At 56.0% G+C, this 19,499-nt stretch overlaps 1 protein-coding gene across 1 annotated transcript in view; it reads left to right on the plus strand.

Annotated features, from left to right (window-relative positions):
• The first annotated feature begins 2,305 nt into the window (after positions 1-2,305).
• The window catches only part of Tspan15 (tetraspanin 15), a 39,768-nt gene continuing 22,574 nt past the window's right edge, over positions 2,306-19,499 (plus strand). Inside the window, exon 1 of the mRNA XM_026394659.2 lies at positions 2,306-2,475. Coding sequence (XP_026250444.1) covers positions 2,380-2,475 — 96 coding nt within the window. The 5' untranslated portion in view covers positions 2,306-2,379. The remainder of the gene's footprint in view (positions 2,476-19,499) is intronic.

Raw genomic sequence — 19,499 nt, forward strand, 5'->3', positions numbered from 1 at the left:
ACTGCTATAACCAGTCAATCTTGGCTGTAGGTTAGAAATTACCTGGGGAGCTCTAGATTAATACTGATTCCCAGGTCCCCATTGGTGAGGTTCTAACTTGACTGGGATGAAAGTTTTGGATATCAGGGGACATTTAAGTTCACCAGATGATTTTAATCTGCAGCCAGGGTGGCATTCATGCCTGTATGTCACACTATGCCACACATTCTGACAGTGCCACAGAAAGGTAATAGCCAAACCAGGATGAGCATGGGCCTGCTGGCCGGCCCCTCAACCCAGGGCTTCTGGGCAAAGGAGGGAGGAGTGGAAAAGAGTTCGCCATTTCTTCTGAGGGCTGTTGGCAAATGGGTCAGAGAAGACCTAGCGTCTGGCATTGCAGGTTTGGAGTGGACAGGGACAACAAAGCAGCCCTGTGCCCGTTCAGAGAGCCCCAGGTTCCCTCTCCAGGGACATCTCACCCTCATTCCTCGGGGCATCTCATGGGGAGGGAGAGCTGAAAGGGCCTCATCAGAAGCTGTGTGTCACCGGGCAATATTTGAAAGACAAAAGGAAGGAAAATTCAGAGCAGAGAGGAGCAGGGGTAGCTGGGGCTGCAGCTTCATCCCAGGCCTGGGGAAGGAGGTCAGGAGGCTGGCCTCTAGGAGGCCAGGTGCTAAGCTAGCCGTCTATGGGATGGAGAAGGCTACAAACTTCTAGGGGCAGGGACAGAGACCAGTGCCTCAACAGTGTCTAACTCTGCAGGGCCAGGGAGGCTGTAGCCCCTGGAGAGAAACAATCTTTCTGGCTCTTGGCTGTTCATTTTAAGGTAACTGGCATGGGCCCCTGGCTCCACTTCTCTGCCCCAGCAAACACCCTGGCAGGGCCCCTTTCCTACCAGGAAGCTGGTTTCTTTTCACCCTTCCAGGAAGGACATTGCCTGCTTCACACCCCCACCCTGACTTTCTTCCTGCTAGGACAGAGACTGAGGGCTAGGACCAGCCTGGCCTCTGTGTTCAGTTCTGTTGGTGGGTGTGCGCAGAGGGTGTGGGAGAACCAGAACAGGGCCCTTGGAGAGGGTGCCATTCCTAGAACCACCACTAGGGACCCCACCCAGCCCTGCTGGAGCTCATGACCTTTGGGCCAGCGTTTAATTACTGAATGCCACAACCACAGATGGCCTGGCTCCCAAGCCCTAGGCTGAGCTGGGCCTGGCAGTCAGGAAAACAGCAGTTGAGTAAAGCTGGGGCCATCCTGCGTGGAAGACAGACTCAATGGCACTTCTGATCCCTGGGGGAGAAAAGGCCTAGTGGGGGAGGCAGGGTCAGAACAGGCTGAGAGTGCAATGAGAGAGCTGCCTCCCCACCCACCCCACAGCCTTGAGCCTGGGTCTGCCTAGAGGAGGGTTTCCAGAAGGAAGAAGCCTTGGGGGCAGGGCTGGGACATCACCAGGCGCCCAAAAGGGGAATTTCCATGGTCAGTTGGGGAAAGGCCAGGAGCAGATCTGTTCCAGGAGACTGCAGCTCTACGGGGGTCCCTGAGCCCCATCCTGGACTGCTCCCCTTCCTTACTCCATTCACCTCTAGGACAAGCATTTGCACTCCCTCTCTCTCCCCCCATCCATACTGGGATTGAATCCAGGGGTGCTGTACCACTGAGCTACACCCCCGCGCCCGTCCTTTTTATTTTGAGACAGGGTCTCATGAAATTGCTCAGACTGGCCTTGAATTTGTGATCTTCCTGCCTCAGCCTCCCTAGTTGGTATTACAAGCGTGTGCCACTGAGCCTGGCCTATTTGCACGTTTAGCACCTTGGAAAGTAATTCCTGCCCTTTCAATTCACTTCTCCCCAACCCCCCATCCCCGTGCGTGTGTGTGTGTGTGTGTGTGTGTGTGTGTGTGTGTGTTGGGGGGGGTTAGAGATCAAACTCCCAGCCTTCGGCTGCACACAAAGCTATGCACCCCGCCTCCGAATGCGTGTTTTCCAAGCCCCGGGTGAAGCAAGCTCGCGCTCTCTCTAGCGCGCTTCTAGTTCACTCTCTCCCACGCCCCATTCTACGCTTGGAAAATAGGCACTGCCAGAGCTGAATGCCCGCTCAATTGCAAACCCGGCCCCCTCCTCTTGCTCGGTCTACCCCAATCTCGAGCCGCAGCCCCGCCCCCGGCCCGTCACCTCCCAGAGGCTGGGCCGCCGCCTCTCTCCCATTGGCCGCCGGGGCCGCTGGCTCCCCGGCGGGGGCAGTGATTGCGGCGCGCCCCTGTCAGTCCGGAAGAGAGCGCTGGTAACTGGGCGGGCCGCCGGGTAGCCGCAGGTGGAGCCTGGAGCAGTGGCCAAGGAACGGAGCCCGAACCCTGAGTCCCCGAAGCTCCGAATCCCCGAAGCCCTGCACGGGGACCCGCCAGGATGCCCCGCGGGGACTCGGAGCAGGTGCGCTACTGCGCGCGCTTCTCCTATCTCTGGCTCAAGTTCTCGCTCACCATCTACTCGACGGTGTTCTGGGTGAGTGCTCCCAGTGGGGTCCGGGCGGAGCGGGGTGGGGGTCCGCACTCCCTCGACAGCTCCCACGCGGGGCCGGGAGTTGTTTCCAGATTCAGCTGCTCCCAGGAGAGCGCGGGGAGCGCCTTCTGGCTTCTCGCCAGACTCTCCCTGGAACCGGGAAATTCTGCCCGCTCCAGTTCAGCCCTAATTTCAGCTGCTTCAACTGGAATATTAGAGCCAGTTTGCCGACCAAGAGCAACTGTTACCTGAATGGTGGCTGAGTCTGCCACCCGAGCCCTCTGCGCATCAGCTGGCAGGCTGGTAGGCGGTGGTTACGTTGTTGGCCGCGCCCACCACGCCTGTAGGGTGTTAGAGTTTGCCTCCCGATCAGCGGGTGAAGAAGTGGTTAGTCTTTGTGATTGGAGTCACTTGGATTCCGGGTCTGGTCCCCGCAATTACTTGCCTGTACCCCAGGTCAAGGCACTTCCCCCTCTGCATCTTGGTGGCTTCTTGGGTGGAAGGAGGATGCACGTGCTTCCGCCCGGAGTGGAGGATTACAGTGGACGAGGTCTCTTTGGCTCCCACATGCTCAGTTACTGTTTCCACTGTCACTGGGCTTTCCCTCCTCTGCTGAGGAGGGAAATGAGGAGCAGAATGGCAGTAGTTGGACACGAACTAGGCTTTGAATCTTGTCGCTATCACTTTCTAGCTGAGTGATCTTGGGGAAGTTACTCTGGGCCACAGTTTCCTCATCTGCAGATGGAGGCAGTAATTATTTTCACCTTTTAGGATGCAGGTGGAGATTAAATGAGATGTCAGTACTTAGCATGGAGATCAGTGCAGAGTTCAAGAAGCAGGAGCCATTATTCTGGGCAGGGAATCTGGACATACAGTGGGGTAAGCTCCCTAAGAGCCTGGTTTTTATAAGGGCATTTTCAGACGACCTGGGCCTTAGTGAAGAAATCAGGATACTTTTCTACAGGCTGGCCCTACCCCTGCCCCTCTAGAATAGCTCCCCTGACTCTGCTCTGCCACAAGGGCAGACACCCTGTGCCCCTCTGAAACACTCTCTCCTGGTTTCACCCCCAGCCTCTCACTGAACCTTTTCTGCTGACAGACGCTGTTGAATTTGCTATCAGGACTTTTGATGGGACTCCTTTGTGGGTGGGAACCCACATCATGATTCTAGTCCTACTCTATAACTGACCTACTGGGATATCTTAGGCAAATCCCTCCTCTGTTTTGGGTCTCAAAACTGTTCATTAATTTTTCCATGTAGAAAATTCTAGCCTCAGGCCAGCTTCCAGTCCAATTTCCTGGCTCTAGGTACAGTGACAGAGAGATGCATAGTATGTTTTGGGGCTAAAGGATAGGGCAAGGACCAGGGCAGAGGCTACAGAGAAGCAGTTGTGGGGTTGGGATGGGTGATTTGAGCTGTAATTCAGTGGCTCTCAGCCAATGTTGCATCAGAACCAACCAGAGTTTGTTTTTGCAGTGTGGGACAGAACCCAGGGCTGTGCACATGCTAGGCAAGTGCTCTACCACTGAGCAGCACCCCCAGCTCTCAACTAAGGCATTTTTAAAAACACTACAGATTCCTGAGCCCTGGCAAAGGTGTTTATTTAAATTTACTTAGGCTCCCGGTAATTTTAGTAGGCAGTCCAGATTAAAAACTGCTGCATTAGGGGCTGGGGTTGTGGCTCAGTGGTAGAGCACTTGCCTATCATGTGGGAGGCACTGGTTTCGATTCCCAGCACCGCATAAAAATAAATGAGCAAATAAAATAAAGGTATTGTGTCTATCTACAACTAAAATGTAAAACACACATACAAAACTGCTGCATTAGATGGTCTTATGTGTCCTGTAAGTCCCCAGGGATTCTTTGCCCACCCTTGTCTAACTTAGAAATCTTCTTTCTTTCTGCAGTTGAAAGCAAAGGCCAAGGCTGATGGAGAGGATTTACTCCTTCTCCTGGCCGTCTCTTCACCTCCCCATGCCTCTGTTTTCTCATCTGTGGAATGGATAAGTGATCCCCTGCCTTGCACCCCACTGGATTAATAATGTAGTGAGAGAAAAGTACTATACAAGGGCAAATTATGCAATCGCAAATTTCAAGGACTTGTTCTGTCATTGTCCTTTGCAGCCCCCAGAGAAGGCCACCCCTTGGCCCTTGCTTTGCTTTGCTTGAGGCCAGGCAGAACTCAGAACTTGGAAGCCTACTTCTGGCCACCTGAGGTTGCTTTACTGCTGTCCCTGGAAGTATTTCTGCTTAATAATCTTACCACCGTTGCCAAGAACTCAGACACCTGCTGGCTCTGCCCGGGCAGCTCCAGGTGCCAGAGTTTGACTGCAGGGCAGAGACTCAGGATCTGAGTTAAGTAATTTGTCCTGGACGAGTCTGCTGTTAATTGGAAACCATTTGCAGGAAAGCCCATTATCTTGGTTCCATCCCTCTGCGAGAGGAGGGTGGGGCAAGGGTTATTTGCTTTATAAGCCCAGAGTGCTAACGCTTTCTGTCTTTAGGCCTGGGGTTGGGACCCTAAAATTTACCGTATAGCCATGCACCTTCTGTAAGACTCCCCTTAAAAATTATTTTTGACAGGAAGTGCATGCGCTTTGTGCAAAATTTGAAAGCAGAAAAGCATCAGTAACAACCTCCCTTCTTCTCTCCTAGCTTACCCCGTCCAGAGGGCCCCTCGCCACAGGTTCTTGTGATATCATTGACTGAGGTGTCCTAGGCAAAGGATGTTGTAGGCACAAACATCCTTGCCTACAAAATAATATAAATAGTATATACAAAATAATATATATAGTATGTGTATATTTTATATATATATATATATATATATATATTTTTTTTTTTCCCACATAAGGCAACACCGTACCCAGAACCATGTATGGCCCCTTACTTTTTCACTTAAATCCTTGGAAAGTTTGGAGACCTGCCAGGGGCTGCCTCATTCTCCATGGCTACATGGATGTCACTCCAGGCTATGCCAGAATTTATTTGAACAGGCCCCGCTACGGAATTCTGAGGTTGTTCTAATCTTTTGTGGGAGCAGGCAGGTGATACTGTGGGGTTTTTTTTTTTTTTTTTTGTGTGTGTGTGTGTGTGTGTGTGCGCGCCTGTCTGCAGGGCGATTTCTAGAAGTGGAGTTGTTGGCTAATGAGGATGTGAGTTCAGCTCACACAGCCACATGCGGCTGGATGAGTTCTTGAAAAGTGAGAGCTGGGCACCGTACGTCAACTCCAGTGCCAACCTATGGAACAGAGGAAAACGGAGGGTCCCTCCTGCTCCCTTCAGTCTTTTCCCTCCCGTTCCCTGCAGGGACAGTCAGTCACACGGGAACCTCTGGCGTGGCAGAATAGGGTTGCCTGGTTTTGCGTGGGTATTTACATTTTTCTTTTCTATTTTGCAAGGCTGGGGATGGAACCCAGGACCTTGAGCATTCTAGGCAAGCGCTCTACCACTGAGTCACACCCCAGCCCTTGATTTTTTTTTTTTATTATTAAAGATTGAACCTAGGGATGCTTAACCACAGAGCCACATCCCCAGCCTTTTTAATATTTTATTTAGAAACAGAGTGTCTTGCTGAGTTGCTTAGGGCCTCTCTAAGTTGCTGAGGCTGGCTTTGAACTTGCAATCCTCCTGCCTCAGCCTCTCAAGCCACTGGGATGACAGACGTGTGCCACTGCGCCCAGCCCAGCCCTTGATTTTGATGTTGTTAAATTTCCCTAAAGAGAGGTGATACCAATTGTAATATTTACTTCATCTATTTCTTGAAACTGACTTCAAATTTAAAAGGGGGTGCTGTATCTTTTCTACTAACGGAAAACCTGTCCCCCTCAACATAGATAGCAGATCATGGTTAAAATACAGGGATAATGCCACAACTTTATGAAATACTAGCTACGTGTTGTGGGTGCTGGGTCCCCCTCTCTTTACAACAGGCAGGTTGGCAGGTAATTTAGCAGCTTGAACTTTAGACTGAGGCTCATGTGATTGGAGGGGTCAGAAGGGAATTGACTCCAAAGAGAAGTTCAGGCCTTTGAGTCAATATGAATGAGACCCAGAGCCACCTACAGTGATCTCTGGTTTTGCACGGGGCGGGGGGGGGGCCCCTCTTGTTTGCAGAGGGGGCTGAGAGACCCAGTGTGTTTCGGGTCTCTAGGGCAGCTGGCCTGAGCCCCCCAGGTGTCTTTTCCTCTGCAGGCCAGTTCTCCCAGCTCTTTCCAGAATGTGGCTGAAATGGTTCCATCAGAAATGGGCTCTCCCAGAGATGCTCGGAGCAGGCTCTTCCCGCTGTCCAGGGTGAATCACTCTGACACACGCACCCTCAGACCACTGGGGACACGCCTCTAATTTTAGCACTGCCCGGGGTATTCGAGGGATCTGCTTACATGGCTGCTTTTCCTTGCTGGACTGTGGGCTCCTGGAGGTCAGGGGTGTGGCTCCTTTGAGTCTTCCTCTGAATGCTGGGCTTGGGCTGGGCACACAGTAGGTGCTCAGGGAATGCTTGTTGCACGAGGGCCGTTGAGTCCCAGCTGTGCTACAGGGCAGGCGTGGGGCCTGGGGCAGAGGCTGGCTTGCCCGGCAGCCCTGGTAGTCGGGTGAGCAGAGTGGGCTGGGCAGACCGTGCAGCCACTGGCTCTCTAGGATGCGCCAAGCCCCGTGGCCGTGACAGTGGGGCAGGGTTTCCAGCTGGGTAAGGGAGTCAGGGCTGGAGTGTTGCCTGATGAGGGAGAAAAGAGCCCAGGGGGGCCGGGGAGTGGGGAGGAAGTGCGCTGGACAGGTGGCAGCGGAAATGAGTGCCAGAGGCAACCTGAGCTCTCTCTGGCCTCCTTCCGGGGATGGAGGGGTTCAGCGGAGCTTGGCCCATGAGTTCTGTACTTCCCTGTGGTGCCGGGGTTAGAGGGTGGCCTCTGTCCCAGGCTGCCCGGGTCCCACATCCTAACTGGCAAGCACAGGTCAAATGGATGAGGCCCTCACTCCCTGGGCCTCCTTTACCTGTGGATGTTAGAACCTGCCAGAAGGTTAAATGGATTCAGATGCAAAAGTGACCTTTCTGGGCCCCCAGCTCATCTTCTAGGGAGCAGGAGAGGGTCAGAGGTGGCCTTTGGAGAGGAACCAGGTCCCTGGCCTCCCCCTGTGTGGGACCAGGTGACGACAGACAGAAAAGAATGTGGATTCCGTTTCCAGCTCTTGGAAAAAGAGCTTTGTTGTTTTGGTGAAAAATAATACGGGCACCTGGTTAAAAACCGAGTTCCAGCCACTTGGCAAAGCACCGTGGGGACCCTAGAAGTCCCCTCCAGTTCTACCCCCCAGGGAGCTGCGGTGATTTGTTAGTGGACACCCACCCGGGTCTCTCTGTGCGTCTAGGTAGAGGTTTTATCTCCTGACGTTGTTTTTCGGTTCTTGGGCAAGGCGTCCTCTGTGCCAGGCAGGTACTTCAAAGGGGAAATCAGGAAGCTGCTGTCGGAAGTGGGGCAGCGCTCACTTTGGAGAGTAGTCAGCCTGCCCAGTGGGCTGTGGGATGGGGATGGCCTCACAGCCTGGGGCTGACCTTGGACCTGAGCACAGAGCAGCCCTGTCTTCCTACAGGGCGTGTTGGAAAGCCCCCCGGTGCCCTCCTCTCACAGAAGGGCAAAGCATGACCCCAAGAGAATCCCCCCACTCAGTCTAGGTTCTGTGGGTGGCCCCTCCTGGGGGGACACTGCTTCAACCTGCAGGACTGGACCCTGGACCTTTGGCTTTTGGTTCCTGGAGAAGCAGGTATAACCAGCTGCCTGCCTACCCCGACTTTTCCCTCTACGTGACTCACAGTGCCACCCTGGGTGGGGCTCCGAGGCAAGCAGATAAGGGCCTGATAGTGAGATGTCTGTACCAGTCGGCTCCACTGGCAGGGAACAATGTCATCTGGGTGAACCGGGACAGAGGGCCATTCCCAGACATGTGAACGGGTGTGAGTGGGGTTGGACTGATATCTTGCTAGGAGACAGGAGGGTCTAGTCTAAGGCAGCCATTCTTTCTGGGTGGGTGGGGACAGTTCAGTTGCTTATTCATTCAGTCGACAAATAGTTACATGACACCTGTTGTATGCACTGTGGTAGGTGCAGGAAAATACTGTGAACCAGAGAGGCTGCCGACAAAGCAGAAAACAAACATCCTTGCTGAGGAGGGAATCAGGGTGTCAGTGGGGAGGGCTGGGGATTCCTGCTGTAGATGATATGGTCAAGGAAGGCCTTAATGAGGAGCTGACATCTCAGCTGAGGCTCAAAGAATGAGAAGGAGCCAGCCATGGTAAAAGGCTTGTAGAGCACATCCCAGGCAGAGGGGACAGTAAGTGCAAAGGCCCTGAGGCACATAGGCGAGCAAACCTGAAACAGAAGGGGAGCCCTAAGAGGGACCAAGATGTGGGTGGAGAGCGTGGCTGAGACCCAATCATACGTATGAGGAGTTGGAGTCTAAGCAACTGAAAGTAGAGGTTTAGTTATCATCTGGAGACCGAGACCCAGTGTCAGCTCTTCTGTGTGACCCTGGGTAAAGGATCATCTCTCTGTGCTTGATAGCCCCTCATCTGTGGACATCCCAGCAGGTTAGGGGGAGACTCCTATGAGAGCGAAGGTACCAGGCCCCATGCCCCGGGAGGATGGAGACTTTCCTGGGGTGCCTGGCATGGCTTAGGGGGCTGGGGACTCTGGAGTCAGTTCTGCCAGAGGAGGCTGCCTCCTCCTGGGGTTGCTGGTCTGCCTAGAGCAGATGGTGGTGGTGGGTCTGTAAGCTGAGCTCTGGCCCCTGGTGCACATGGCTTTCCCAGGGGTTGGTCTGTTCCTGCCCTTTCCGCCCTGGACTGGTTGTGGGCCAGGCAGCCGGGTCCAGGCAAGGCCGTGAGAGCTGGTCCCAGCACCCAGAGCAGTGGGCTGCAAGAAGCCCTTGTCGGAGCCTGGGGCCAGGGTCTGTGCTGCGCAAGGGGTGCCGTCAGGTGGCCGTGGATGTGGTGCGTCTGTTTGGCTCAGGCAAGGCCTCTGGGGCCAGAAGAGGTGAGCGGGAGCAGTCTCAGGTGTGGTCTCCCCACAGAGAGGAGGGGAAGTGGGTGTCAGCAGCAGAGGCTGAGCTGGCTGCTCCACGTGGCTGCCGGAGGACGTGGAGTTCTTGAAGGAGCTGGTGGGGGGTGAGCCCGAGCGGGAGCTGGGGTGCAGGCGGAGGCAGGCCAGGCCAGGAGGCCCGCTCTGTTAGACCCCCGGTTGGGAGAAGGGGCACTTCTTGGTGGATGAGCAGAGTCCGTTGGCTCTGTGACCAGGGACAGGTGAGGACAACTCTCTTGCCTCAGTTTCCTTTTCTGTTGGAAGGGGATAACATGGTGCTTCCCCAGGGGCGAGGCGTGGATGGGCAGGGCCTCGAGAGTCCTTGGCCATCGGTCTCACAGATACTGGGAGCAGCCACCCCCCCGGCACCTGTTGTCACGAGGCTTTGCTTTACCTCTTTGGATCCTCAAAACAATCCCCTGAGCTGGGCAGGACCGGAAGTCTTGTCCCATCTTACAGATGTGGAGACTGAGGCTCCCAGAGGGGAAGTGACTTGTTGGAGGCCACCATCTGCCTGGGTCTGTGAGGTGTGAGCTCTTTCACCCTGAAAATGGTGCCTGAGTTTTGTTTAATTTTTTTTTCCCCAAAAGGAGCTTTCTCACCAGGGAAGGCCCTTGCATCTTGGCTCGCAGGGAGACAGATATTTGCCTGGAGCGTGGAAGGGAACAGCTTTGGCCGCTGCGGCTTGTTTCCCGTGTTTGGAGCCCTCCTGCCTCCTGCCTGGGAGGGAGAACTGCCACCTCCCAGGGCAGCTGCAAGTCCTTCTCCGGATGGTCACACAGCTCCTTGGGCAGTTTCCCTGTCCCCTGTCAGCGGGTTGGCTGCACCCAGCTTCTCCTGCTGTGTCAGGCACAGCGTGGGGAGCCCCTGGAGGTGGCTGTGGTCGGGGGCATTTCTGTGCAGGGGGGAACTGTGGCTGCCCATTGGCTGCGGCCAACCCCTGCTGTTGCAGACTGGGACAGTCCCCTGGGTGCAGTGGGTGGGTGCAGGCCATCTGAGGCTGGTACCGGTTCTGAGGCTGGGTCTCTTCCTGAGCTCAGAAGATGGGACCTGGTCGGCCAGCGGGGTGAGCTCCACACCTGGAGGTCTCCTAGGATGGGAGGGAGGGTTCCACAAGGCCACGAGTCCACTCCTGGCCCTCAGAGCTCCAATTCAGTGGTCTGTGGCGAGGCCCACACACCTGTAATCGCGCAGCTTCCCCAGGTGGTTCTGACGTGTGGCTGGTGTGGCCCTCACAGCCCACTGTGGCGTCCAGGAGGGGGTTCTGGTGGGACTGGCTTTCTCTGGAGCGGGGTGTGGACAGTCTCTCTGTGCAGGGAGAGTTGGTGTGTGTGGTTGGTAGAGGCCCAGAAGGGGAAAGAACATTCTAGCTGGGGTGGAGAGGGGGTGACGGGGGAGTAGGGGCTGATGGGCTCGGTCTGGGTGAGGAAGGTGGGCACTAAAGTGTGGGGACCCCCAGCCCAGGGAAGTGGGAGGCTCTGGGCGATGGGGCGTCTCCCCCAGGGAACCTGGATAGGTCCTGGGGACGGAAGGGGGGGGCTGTGACCTCTCGCAGTTGGCATTCCTTTTGGTTCCCTTTGGGACAACCTATTATGTGCTCTAAAGGAAACGTTTCTCTGCAGTTTGTAACTTGGAGACGGTTCTAGAGCATCAGATTCCAGTCACAGACTCTGGGGGTGATCTGAGCTCATTTCCCCCCTTAAATCAGGTCTCCCATTGGACAGCTACTGATTCAAGGGCGTCCCACGGGGAAGCCCACCTGATCTCACAAGTGTCCACCAGCTGCTGTTCCGACCACCCAGGAGAGGTGCTGCGGGGCCCCGCCTCCTTTTCCAGATGTGGAGGTGCCCGGCGAGCGTGAGGACCTTCCTTGGGTTCTAGCAAGGACGAGGACTTGCTTTCTGACTCCTGAGCTCGGTAGTGGTTTGAAGGGTGACCTGCCAATGTCACTGAATCTGTGAATGTGACCTCATTTGGAAAAAGGGTCTTTGCAGGGCTGGAGCTGTGGCTCAGTGGCAGAGCCCTTGCCTAGTATGTGTGAGGCACTGGGTTCGATCCTCAGCAGCACATAAATAGAATAAATAAAACAAATGTCAACTATAAACAACTAAAAAAAAAATAAAAAGGGGGGGTCTTTGCACACACAATGAAGTTCAGGGCACTGAGATTTTATCATGGCTTTCCTGGGCATGCCCCAACCCAGTGACAAGTGCCTTTGTGAGAGAAGGACAGGGGGCTATTTGAGAGGGACAGCAGAGACGCAGACCCACGCTGGGGATGGCCACCCGTGGGCAGGGGCACACAAGCTGGGATTGCCAGGAGCCCCCAGGAGCTCAAAGAGGCTGCTGCTCCTCGGACCCCCGAGTTGAGGGAGGAAAAAATCTGTTGTTCTAGGTCCCCCAGGTGGGCCAGGGAGCCTGTCCCAAGCTCTTTCTGCTTCAGCAGGTGGCCCCCCTAGAGAGGGGCCCAACTGAGCAGGCCCTGGACCTCCCCCCTCCTGGACTGACACCCAGGGAAGGAGAGGGCGGAGGGGGGGTGTTGGGGACAGCAGGGGGTGGCAGGGGAGGGGCTGCAGCGCCCTGCACAGGCCCTCACCCAGGTCAGGGAGTTGTGCGTGCAGCAGTTTCCTGGTGTCCCCTCTGAAGGAACACGGGAGACGGAGCGTCAGAACCGGGACAGGGAATGTGGGCCGACTCTCCTCAGGAAGGACTTCCTGGTTCTGGAAGCAGTTCAGCTGCTTGCTTACAGGGCTGTTCAGTATTTGGGATTCCCATGTAACCTTCTGGGGGGGAAGTGGGGTGGGGTGGGGGTCAGCGTGTACGCTGGACTTCCAGTTGGGCTGAGTGTCCAGGGGCCGTACCTGGCATCTGGTCTACCCCTTTCTCACAGAAAGGAGGACACTGAGCCTAGGCCACACGGCAGTGCCCCAGTTTCTAGAATGTAGGCTGAGGCCCCGTGGGTACTCCGCAGTGCCCCGGGCCCCTGGTTTTGTCCTCTCCAGCCAGGATGTGGGTGTCCACTCTGCAAAGGGGACTGCTGCCGTGCCTGGGGACAGATGCCTGACGTGGGACTCTCAGAGAGAGGGAGAGTGCTCACTGCGGGGCCGGAGCCCAGGCAGCAGGACCCAGCTCATCCCCTGCTCGGTTCTGCTCAGCCTCTGACCCCGGGGGTCGCTGTTTGCCGGGCCCTGTGATGGTGGCTGTGGGGACAGACGAGCCGGATTTGTCCCTGTCCCTTGAGAAGCTGGCTGAGTCTGAGCGGTGAACCTGCAGACTTAGGTGATCTGGCCATGTTGGGTGGGTCGGGCCAGCAGCTCCCAGGTGGCCCTGGTGGGGACACTGGGTCAGAGCTGGGCTCGGGGCTCCCCCAGGGACAGCCATGGCCACATAACTCTTTACATCCCCAAGGGGCAGGGGAGGGGTTTGTGGTCAGAGCAGAAACGAAATGAGGGCTGGAGTCGTCAGGGTGGGCCGGGGCCTGCTTCTGGTCTGTGTCCTGCTGTCTTCCTTCTCCACGGAGCTCTCCTCTGCTGCTGGCCTCACGTGGACTTGAACTTGACTTCTCGGCCAGGAAATCCCCCTGTGCTGCCCTCTCTCTGCCCGGGGCCTGCCCCCCACATCCTCTTCCTCTGTCTTTCTGAGCTCACGTGGGCCCTTCCTGTGCGCGGCTCGGGCTGGGTTCCTCTGTGGACATCCTTCTAGGGATGCTCTGGCCTGGGAGCAGCTTGTCCCTGTCCTGCTACTGAGCAAGGAGGCTCGGAGAGTGCAGGGACTGGCCAGTGCGTGCTGGAGACGGCGTCTGTTCTTCTGCAGGAGAACTTTTCTCTTTTAAGTACCCGGGATTGAAACCAGGGGCGCTTAGCCATGGAGACACACCCCCAGCCCCTTTTTAAAAAAATTTATTTAGAGGCAGGGTCTCGCTGAGCTGCTTAGAGCCTCACCAAGATGCCGAGGCTGGCTTTGAACTCGCGATCCTCCCGCCTCAGCCTCCCGAGCCTCTGGGATGACAGGTGTGCGCCACCACCTGTGCTTGGTGGGAACTTGTCTCTCTTCAAGGCAGGATTGGGGTTTTGCTCGTTGTTCAGTCGCTGGTCACACGTTTCTGACATCTGGGTGCCTCCAGTTCTCCCAGAGGCTCTGCTGGAGGAGCAAGGGCGCGGGAGTGAAGCCTGGTCCTCGGGGCTCCCCCAGGAAGAGGGCTGATGGGCACCCTGTGTGTGGGGGGCGGCAGGGGGAGGGAGCACTCAGACCTCTAGGGTCGAAGGCTCTGGGCCCTGGTCTCCTCAGGCCCTCCAGAGCTGCAGGGAGGCAGAAACGGAGCTGGCTTCTCTGTCCTTCAGAAAAATTTTTTCTTTTTCTTTTTTTGGAGAGGATGTGCCAGGGCGTGAGAACTTTTGCTCCTGATTGGGGGGCGGGGGGGCAGCTTGCAGAGGAACGAGCACTGGCCTGGGAGCCGGAAGAACTGGGTCACAGCTGCTGACCCACGGCTAATTTGCTGTGTGACCTCGTGGGAGTGACAGTCTCTCTCTGGGCTTCAGATTCCCATCTGAACAATTGAGGGTTGGGCCAGGTCAGGATCCATCTGCGTACTCCTGGGGGTCCATGGACATTCGGTGGTCCATGGGGCAGTGTTAGAAATGTCCAGCGTGTCTGTATTCAGTGTGACGTCTCTGAAGGCAGCAGTTAGTACCTCAGATCTGTGACAGCACAGGTGCTGATGCGGTCAGGTCAGGAACCAATTTATTCTCAGAGGAAAAGACGGTTGGTTTAAAGAAAAATCTCAAGTCGATGGCATTGAACTTGACTTCTCAGCCAGGAAATCCCCCTGTGCTGACCAGAGGCTGAGCAACGTGGTAAGAGAAGGGCCGGAGCTTTGGAGGCATGAAGATCCCAGGTGGCTGCTCCTCGCTCTTTTCCGGGGACTTCAGTACTGTGATGTGTTCAGTCCCAACACAGCCTGCATTCTATTCCTGTTTTATAATAGAGAGAAACCGTGCTCAGAGAGGGATATAGGATATCCAGCGTCACACAGCTCCTGAGGGGCGAGTGCCTTAGCTAGTGAGTACTTCTCATTGGGTCACACCAGCCCCCCTCAGGGAGGGCGCACTGTGACCTTCCCTCCTCTCAGCACTGGGGTTTCCCTGTCAGGTGGCTTTGTGGTGTTTATCTTCTCTGGTCCTGATTTTCTAAAGCAGGAGAAGAAGGATCTAAGGCGCCAAGCCGTCCGCTTCCCCTCCAGGTCTCTTGCACAAAGGGTGTGTTCCGAAGCCCTGGGCGTCCTGTTTTTTAGTAGGTTCACTTATATGTAATAGTTGGGTTCTGGTTCTAGCCTGTGTTTAGCGCCAGTTAGCAGTTAGTAAATACCCGGGGAGGCATCGACTCTGGAAGACCCTCAGGCCCTGGCTGTGGCACCGAGGTTTTCCTGTCGCCTGCCTTCGGGGCCTGGAGCAGCAGCCAGAGGACAGCTCAGGCCTGGCACAGGCCTCCTCTTGGGCAGCGCGGGCCTTGGATGCCGCTTGTGTTCTTCTCTTTTTATTGAAAAGCAAATTCAAACTTATGGAGAAGGGGAAGGAAAGCAAGTGGGGGGTTTGCTTGGGCTGTGCCTTGGTGTGTCCTCACAGTGGGTCCAAGAAGCTCTGGGGTCCCTTTCAGGGGCCCATGAGGTCAAACCACCTTCATGGGAATACTAAGAAGCCCCCTGCTCCTCCCCTCGGGGCGCCGGGTGGGCCGTTTCAGGGCACTCGGCTGATGTGACGATAGACGGAACCAGGAGCAGCTATGAGAATCTGTTGTCCCCTTGGCCACACGTTAATATCTGCAAAAATACAAAGTCCCTGCGACTCTCCTCCTTCATTTTTTTTTCTGGAAAAAATATTTCTAAAAAATATGCCGTGTATGTTCACAGGTCGATCTATCATCATTTTAAATAAGTTAATAAATATCTAAAACACTCTCAGTTTTAACTGACGTCATGGTGAATCATTGTGAATGTTGTCCACGGAGGAGGAGAGCTCTGGAGGCCTCAAGATTTTTGAGGGGCGGAAAGGAATTCTGAGACCACTAACTTTGAGAACCCCTGGCTTCCAAGAAGGCTGGTGCCTAATAAGTGCTCCATGAGTAGATGTTGAAAGAATGAACTCACTTCTTGGCTTAACCCATGAAACCGGGCTCCGGTGGCTTCTGAGAGCCTCCCGGGCCCCCTCCTCTCTCTCCTCCTGTCTGTCCTTGGCCCCAGTCCTGCGATCTGTCCCCGCGGCACCTTCATGTGCACCTGGGGCTCCTTATCTCTTGTGCACTCGAGCAATTCCTGCTTGTCCATTAAATGGAGTCAGTTCAAGTACCTCCTCCTCCTCCAGGAAGCCTTCCCAGATCCTGCCCGTCTGACTTAGCATCTCCTCCTCTGTCCCTTCGACACCCTTTTTGGCATCTGCCACGTTTCTTGGTGTGCTGCTGTCTCTTGCCGGGCTGGGCTCCTTGAGGACAGGAACTAGGTCTCACCAGTCCGTTTCCAGGGCCTGGTCTCTCGTAGGTGCTTGATGTCAGTTGAGTCAGTGAGGGTGGCTTGGAATTCAGAACAGGTCCACCTTGAGTGAGGTGTGGACCAAAAGGGCTCTAAAGGGGAACGGTTTCTGGTGTCTGGTTGGGTCTTACGGGGGGGGGGGGGGAGAGAAACAAGGAGCTCCCGAGGGGTCCTAGGAGCTCTGGTGTGACATCTGGCTTCAGGGGCGTCTTGGTTCACTGAGCCATCGTGACCTGGCTTAGCTCATCCGTTTCCCTGTGGCTTCTGTGGCAGCAGTGTGGTCTGGGTGGTAAGTTGCCAAACTTCCCTCAAGCTTCCGGGACAGCCTCCTGTGTTAGCTGTCGAGGTCAGATTTGCCTGTGTGTGCTGGGTCCTGCTGCCACGCCACGCCCTGCAGGCAGTAGGTAATAGACATCTGAATGAGCTGTTCCGCAGGCCTGGTTAACCCCTTAAATATCACCCCGGTGAGTGCTTCCCCTGGTTGGTTTCTTAAGTATAAAGAAGTGGAGGGAGGCCCTTATCACAGGGGTGACCCAGGAAGTCTTCCTGGGGGAGGAGGACTTTGAGTTGAGCTTTGGAGGATGGTTGAGCCCCCTTTGGCTGTATGACAGTGGTCTTTCTTCTGGGGCTGTTGTGGGACAAAGTGCTGACAGTGTGTGCCTGATGATCGAGGCTGGGGGAGCGGGGGCGTCTCTGTCCCCTTTGGGGGTTCTTCGTTCATGCAGAACTGCAACATCCCTGGGCCAGATGGAAATCAGGACTGCGCCGCCTCAGCCAGCTGATGTGCGCGACTCCCCGACCCAGCGGCCGGGGAAGGGGCTTGTCCAGGTGGCAGAGTCAGGCACCCTCACGGTCCAGCCCAGGGATCCGTCCAGACCAGCGACGCTGCCTGCTTTTCCCCTGTGGCCTTGGGGATCAGCCCTGGGAGTGCGCACTCTGTGAGGTCCTCACCCGCGATCCCATTGTCCCTTCCAGCTCCAAGAACAAAGGGGCAGAGGTGTGGCATTCTGAGCCAAGAGGGGAAGAAGGGCCAAGGTCCCCCGTACATGTAAAGCCATTGGCTCGTTCTTTTCTTACATATAAAACTGCATCTGGGGCTGGGGCTGGGGCTCAGTGTTAAAGCGCTCGCTGAGCATGTGCAAGGCCCTGGGTTCGATCCTCAGCACCACATAAAAATAAGTAAGTAAAGATATTTAAAAACAAAACCAAACCAAACAAAAAAAGCCTGCATCTTGCATTCAGAACAGGAGCCGTGATTTCGGCAATGATAGGGCATCTCCGCAAGCCCTGCCATCGTGCCAAAATTGTGTGGAGACAGCCCCTGATTTATGTGTGGCCAGCTCAGCCGGGTCTCTCCTGACAGCATACACAGTCCTGCTCTGGGAGGAGAAGGGGAGCCTGGGCCGGTCCCTGGTGGCCAAGTGCGGGCTCTGAAAGGCTGCGGGGACCTGAACTGGAGGGCACTGTACAGGACAGATGTCATTCTGTGACCTCAGTGTGCCTTATCTCCTATTAAAGGGCCCGTGGGGACGGTCTTGTCCACTTGTGCTGGAAGCTGCAGCAGTGAGCACTGGGCCTGGGCGTGGGCGCCGGGGTCTGCAGGGGAAGGCAGCCTGGGCCCCAGGAAGACGGGGGAGGGCTGGCCCGCAGTGGGGTGGCAGAGGGGCGTACCCCAGTGCTGACCCCAGCCGGGAGCAGCCCTCTCCCCACATAGCTCTGCATCCCGGGGTCCCCAAGCCCATTTTTCTAGGACTCCATTCCCGTCCCTGTCCTCAGAGCTCCACCTCTCTGCCTGGGGTGCTGCTGGAGGTGGCCTGAGCTGGGGGTCCTGTCCCGTGGTCAGACATCGAGGGTGCACCTAGAGCACTGTCTTCTGCGCTGGGTGGCCTCTGGCCGGTGAGTCCACTGCGGGCCTGAGCCAGGACAGATCCTCTGCGGACCCCATTAGCTGTGGACGGTGGGGACACAGCCCCCCGAGGCAGGCTCTGGGTCTCACGGTCAGACTCAGGGGTGGCAAGACAGACAGGTCTGGGGAGGAGAGGAACCCGGGAGGAGGTGTAGGTGGAGGGGCCTTGTTCCTGACTCCCCTCTTTTCTGCGGCTGTCTCCACGGTTTTCAGACTCAACATGAGTCACCCTCAGCCCTCAGCTCCCAGGGCCGTGTTCCAGGAGAGTCACCACGAGCTCCTTCTTTGGGCTTAGAGGCGGCTGCAGCAATATCATTTCTCACGTTTATTCGTCCCGCAGCAACACGGGCCAGTCCCTGGGCCCACAGCAGGCCGAGGAGCGTGAAACAGACTTGGTGCGCCCCACTCTCACCCCAGGGCCTCCTCTGATATCCCCAGGGGACGTGATTTCCTTGCATCTGGCCTCAGAGTCCTGGTCAGTTACTTCTTAGGCCATGCCCACCCACCTGCCCCCAGCTCTGCTGCCCAAGAAGGGGCCGGGCTGGGCCAGCTCAGGGCCTGTGCTTGGTGGCTGTGGCTGTCCTTGATTGGAAAGCCCACTCTGCCCCGGCTGGATGCATAACCAGGGCCGGCAGAGCTTCCAGCTAGCTCCGTCCCAGCCTGGAATGTGCTGCGTGCGGAGGAGTCTTTTAAGTCAAGTTTCTGCTGACGGGAGGGTCAGCACAGCGGCTGCGGTGCCCACTCGGCTTCCTGGATGGGCCTGTGTTCCGAGGACAGGGTTCCCCAGGGGCTGGCTCACAGGCGGGCCAGGCGGACCCTGCAAGGCCTTGTCCAGCTCTGCCAGACAGCGGGGGCGAGCGGGGAGGTAGGTGGGCCGTATTACTGAAGCCGGACACAAAGAGGACATGCATGAGGAGCCATAGGCCTTGCTCGTGGGCCAGAAGGCCTGAGAGGATCCAAAATGTCGCTTCTCCCCAACGGGATCTATAGATTCAGTGTAGTCCCAGTCAGTGCCCCCTCCCACTTGTTTTTTTTTTCTGGTGCTGGGGATTGAACTCAGGGGCCCTCGACCACTGAACCCCCTCCCCAGCCCTATTCTGTATTTTATTTAGAGACAGGGTCTCACTCAGTTGCTTAGTGCCTTGCCGTTGCTGAGGCTGGCTTTGAACTTGCGATCCTCCTGCCTCAGCCTCCCGAGTCTGTGGGATTGCAGGCATGTATCACAGTGTCCAACGCCCCCTTCTTTTATTCACAGAGGTTGATATGATGAAAGAGTCCAGATCCAAGAATATCCAGGAAAAAGTCAGGAAGTGGGGGACTCTGCCTCCGAGATGCCAAGATTATAAAGCTACAGTCACAGCAGGGAGTTTTGTGTAAGAACAGCAGAATGACCAGTGGGAGAGGCAGAGAGTAGACCAGGCAGGTGAGGTGACTTAGGGAATGGCAGTGGGTCGCAGCAGATCAGTGGGGACAGGAAGGCTGGCTAATAAAGGGTCCCAGACATGACTAAAAGTAACACAGAAGCCACCTGTGC

The sequence above is a fragment of the Urocitellus parryii genome, chromosome 5 (assembly GCF_045843805.1).
Source record: "Urocitellus parryii isolate mUroPar1 chromosome 5, mUroPar1.hap1, whole genome shotgun sequence".
NCBI lineage: Eukaryota > Metazoa > Chordata > Mammalia > Rodentia > Sciuridae > Urocitellus > Urocitellus parryii.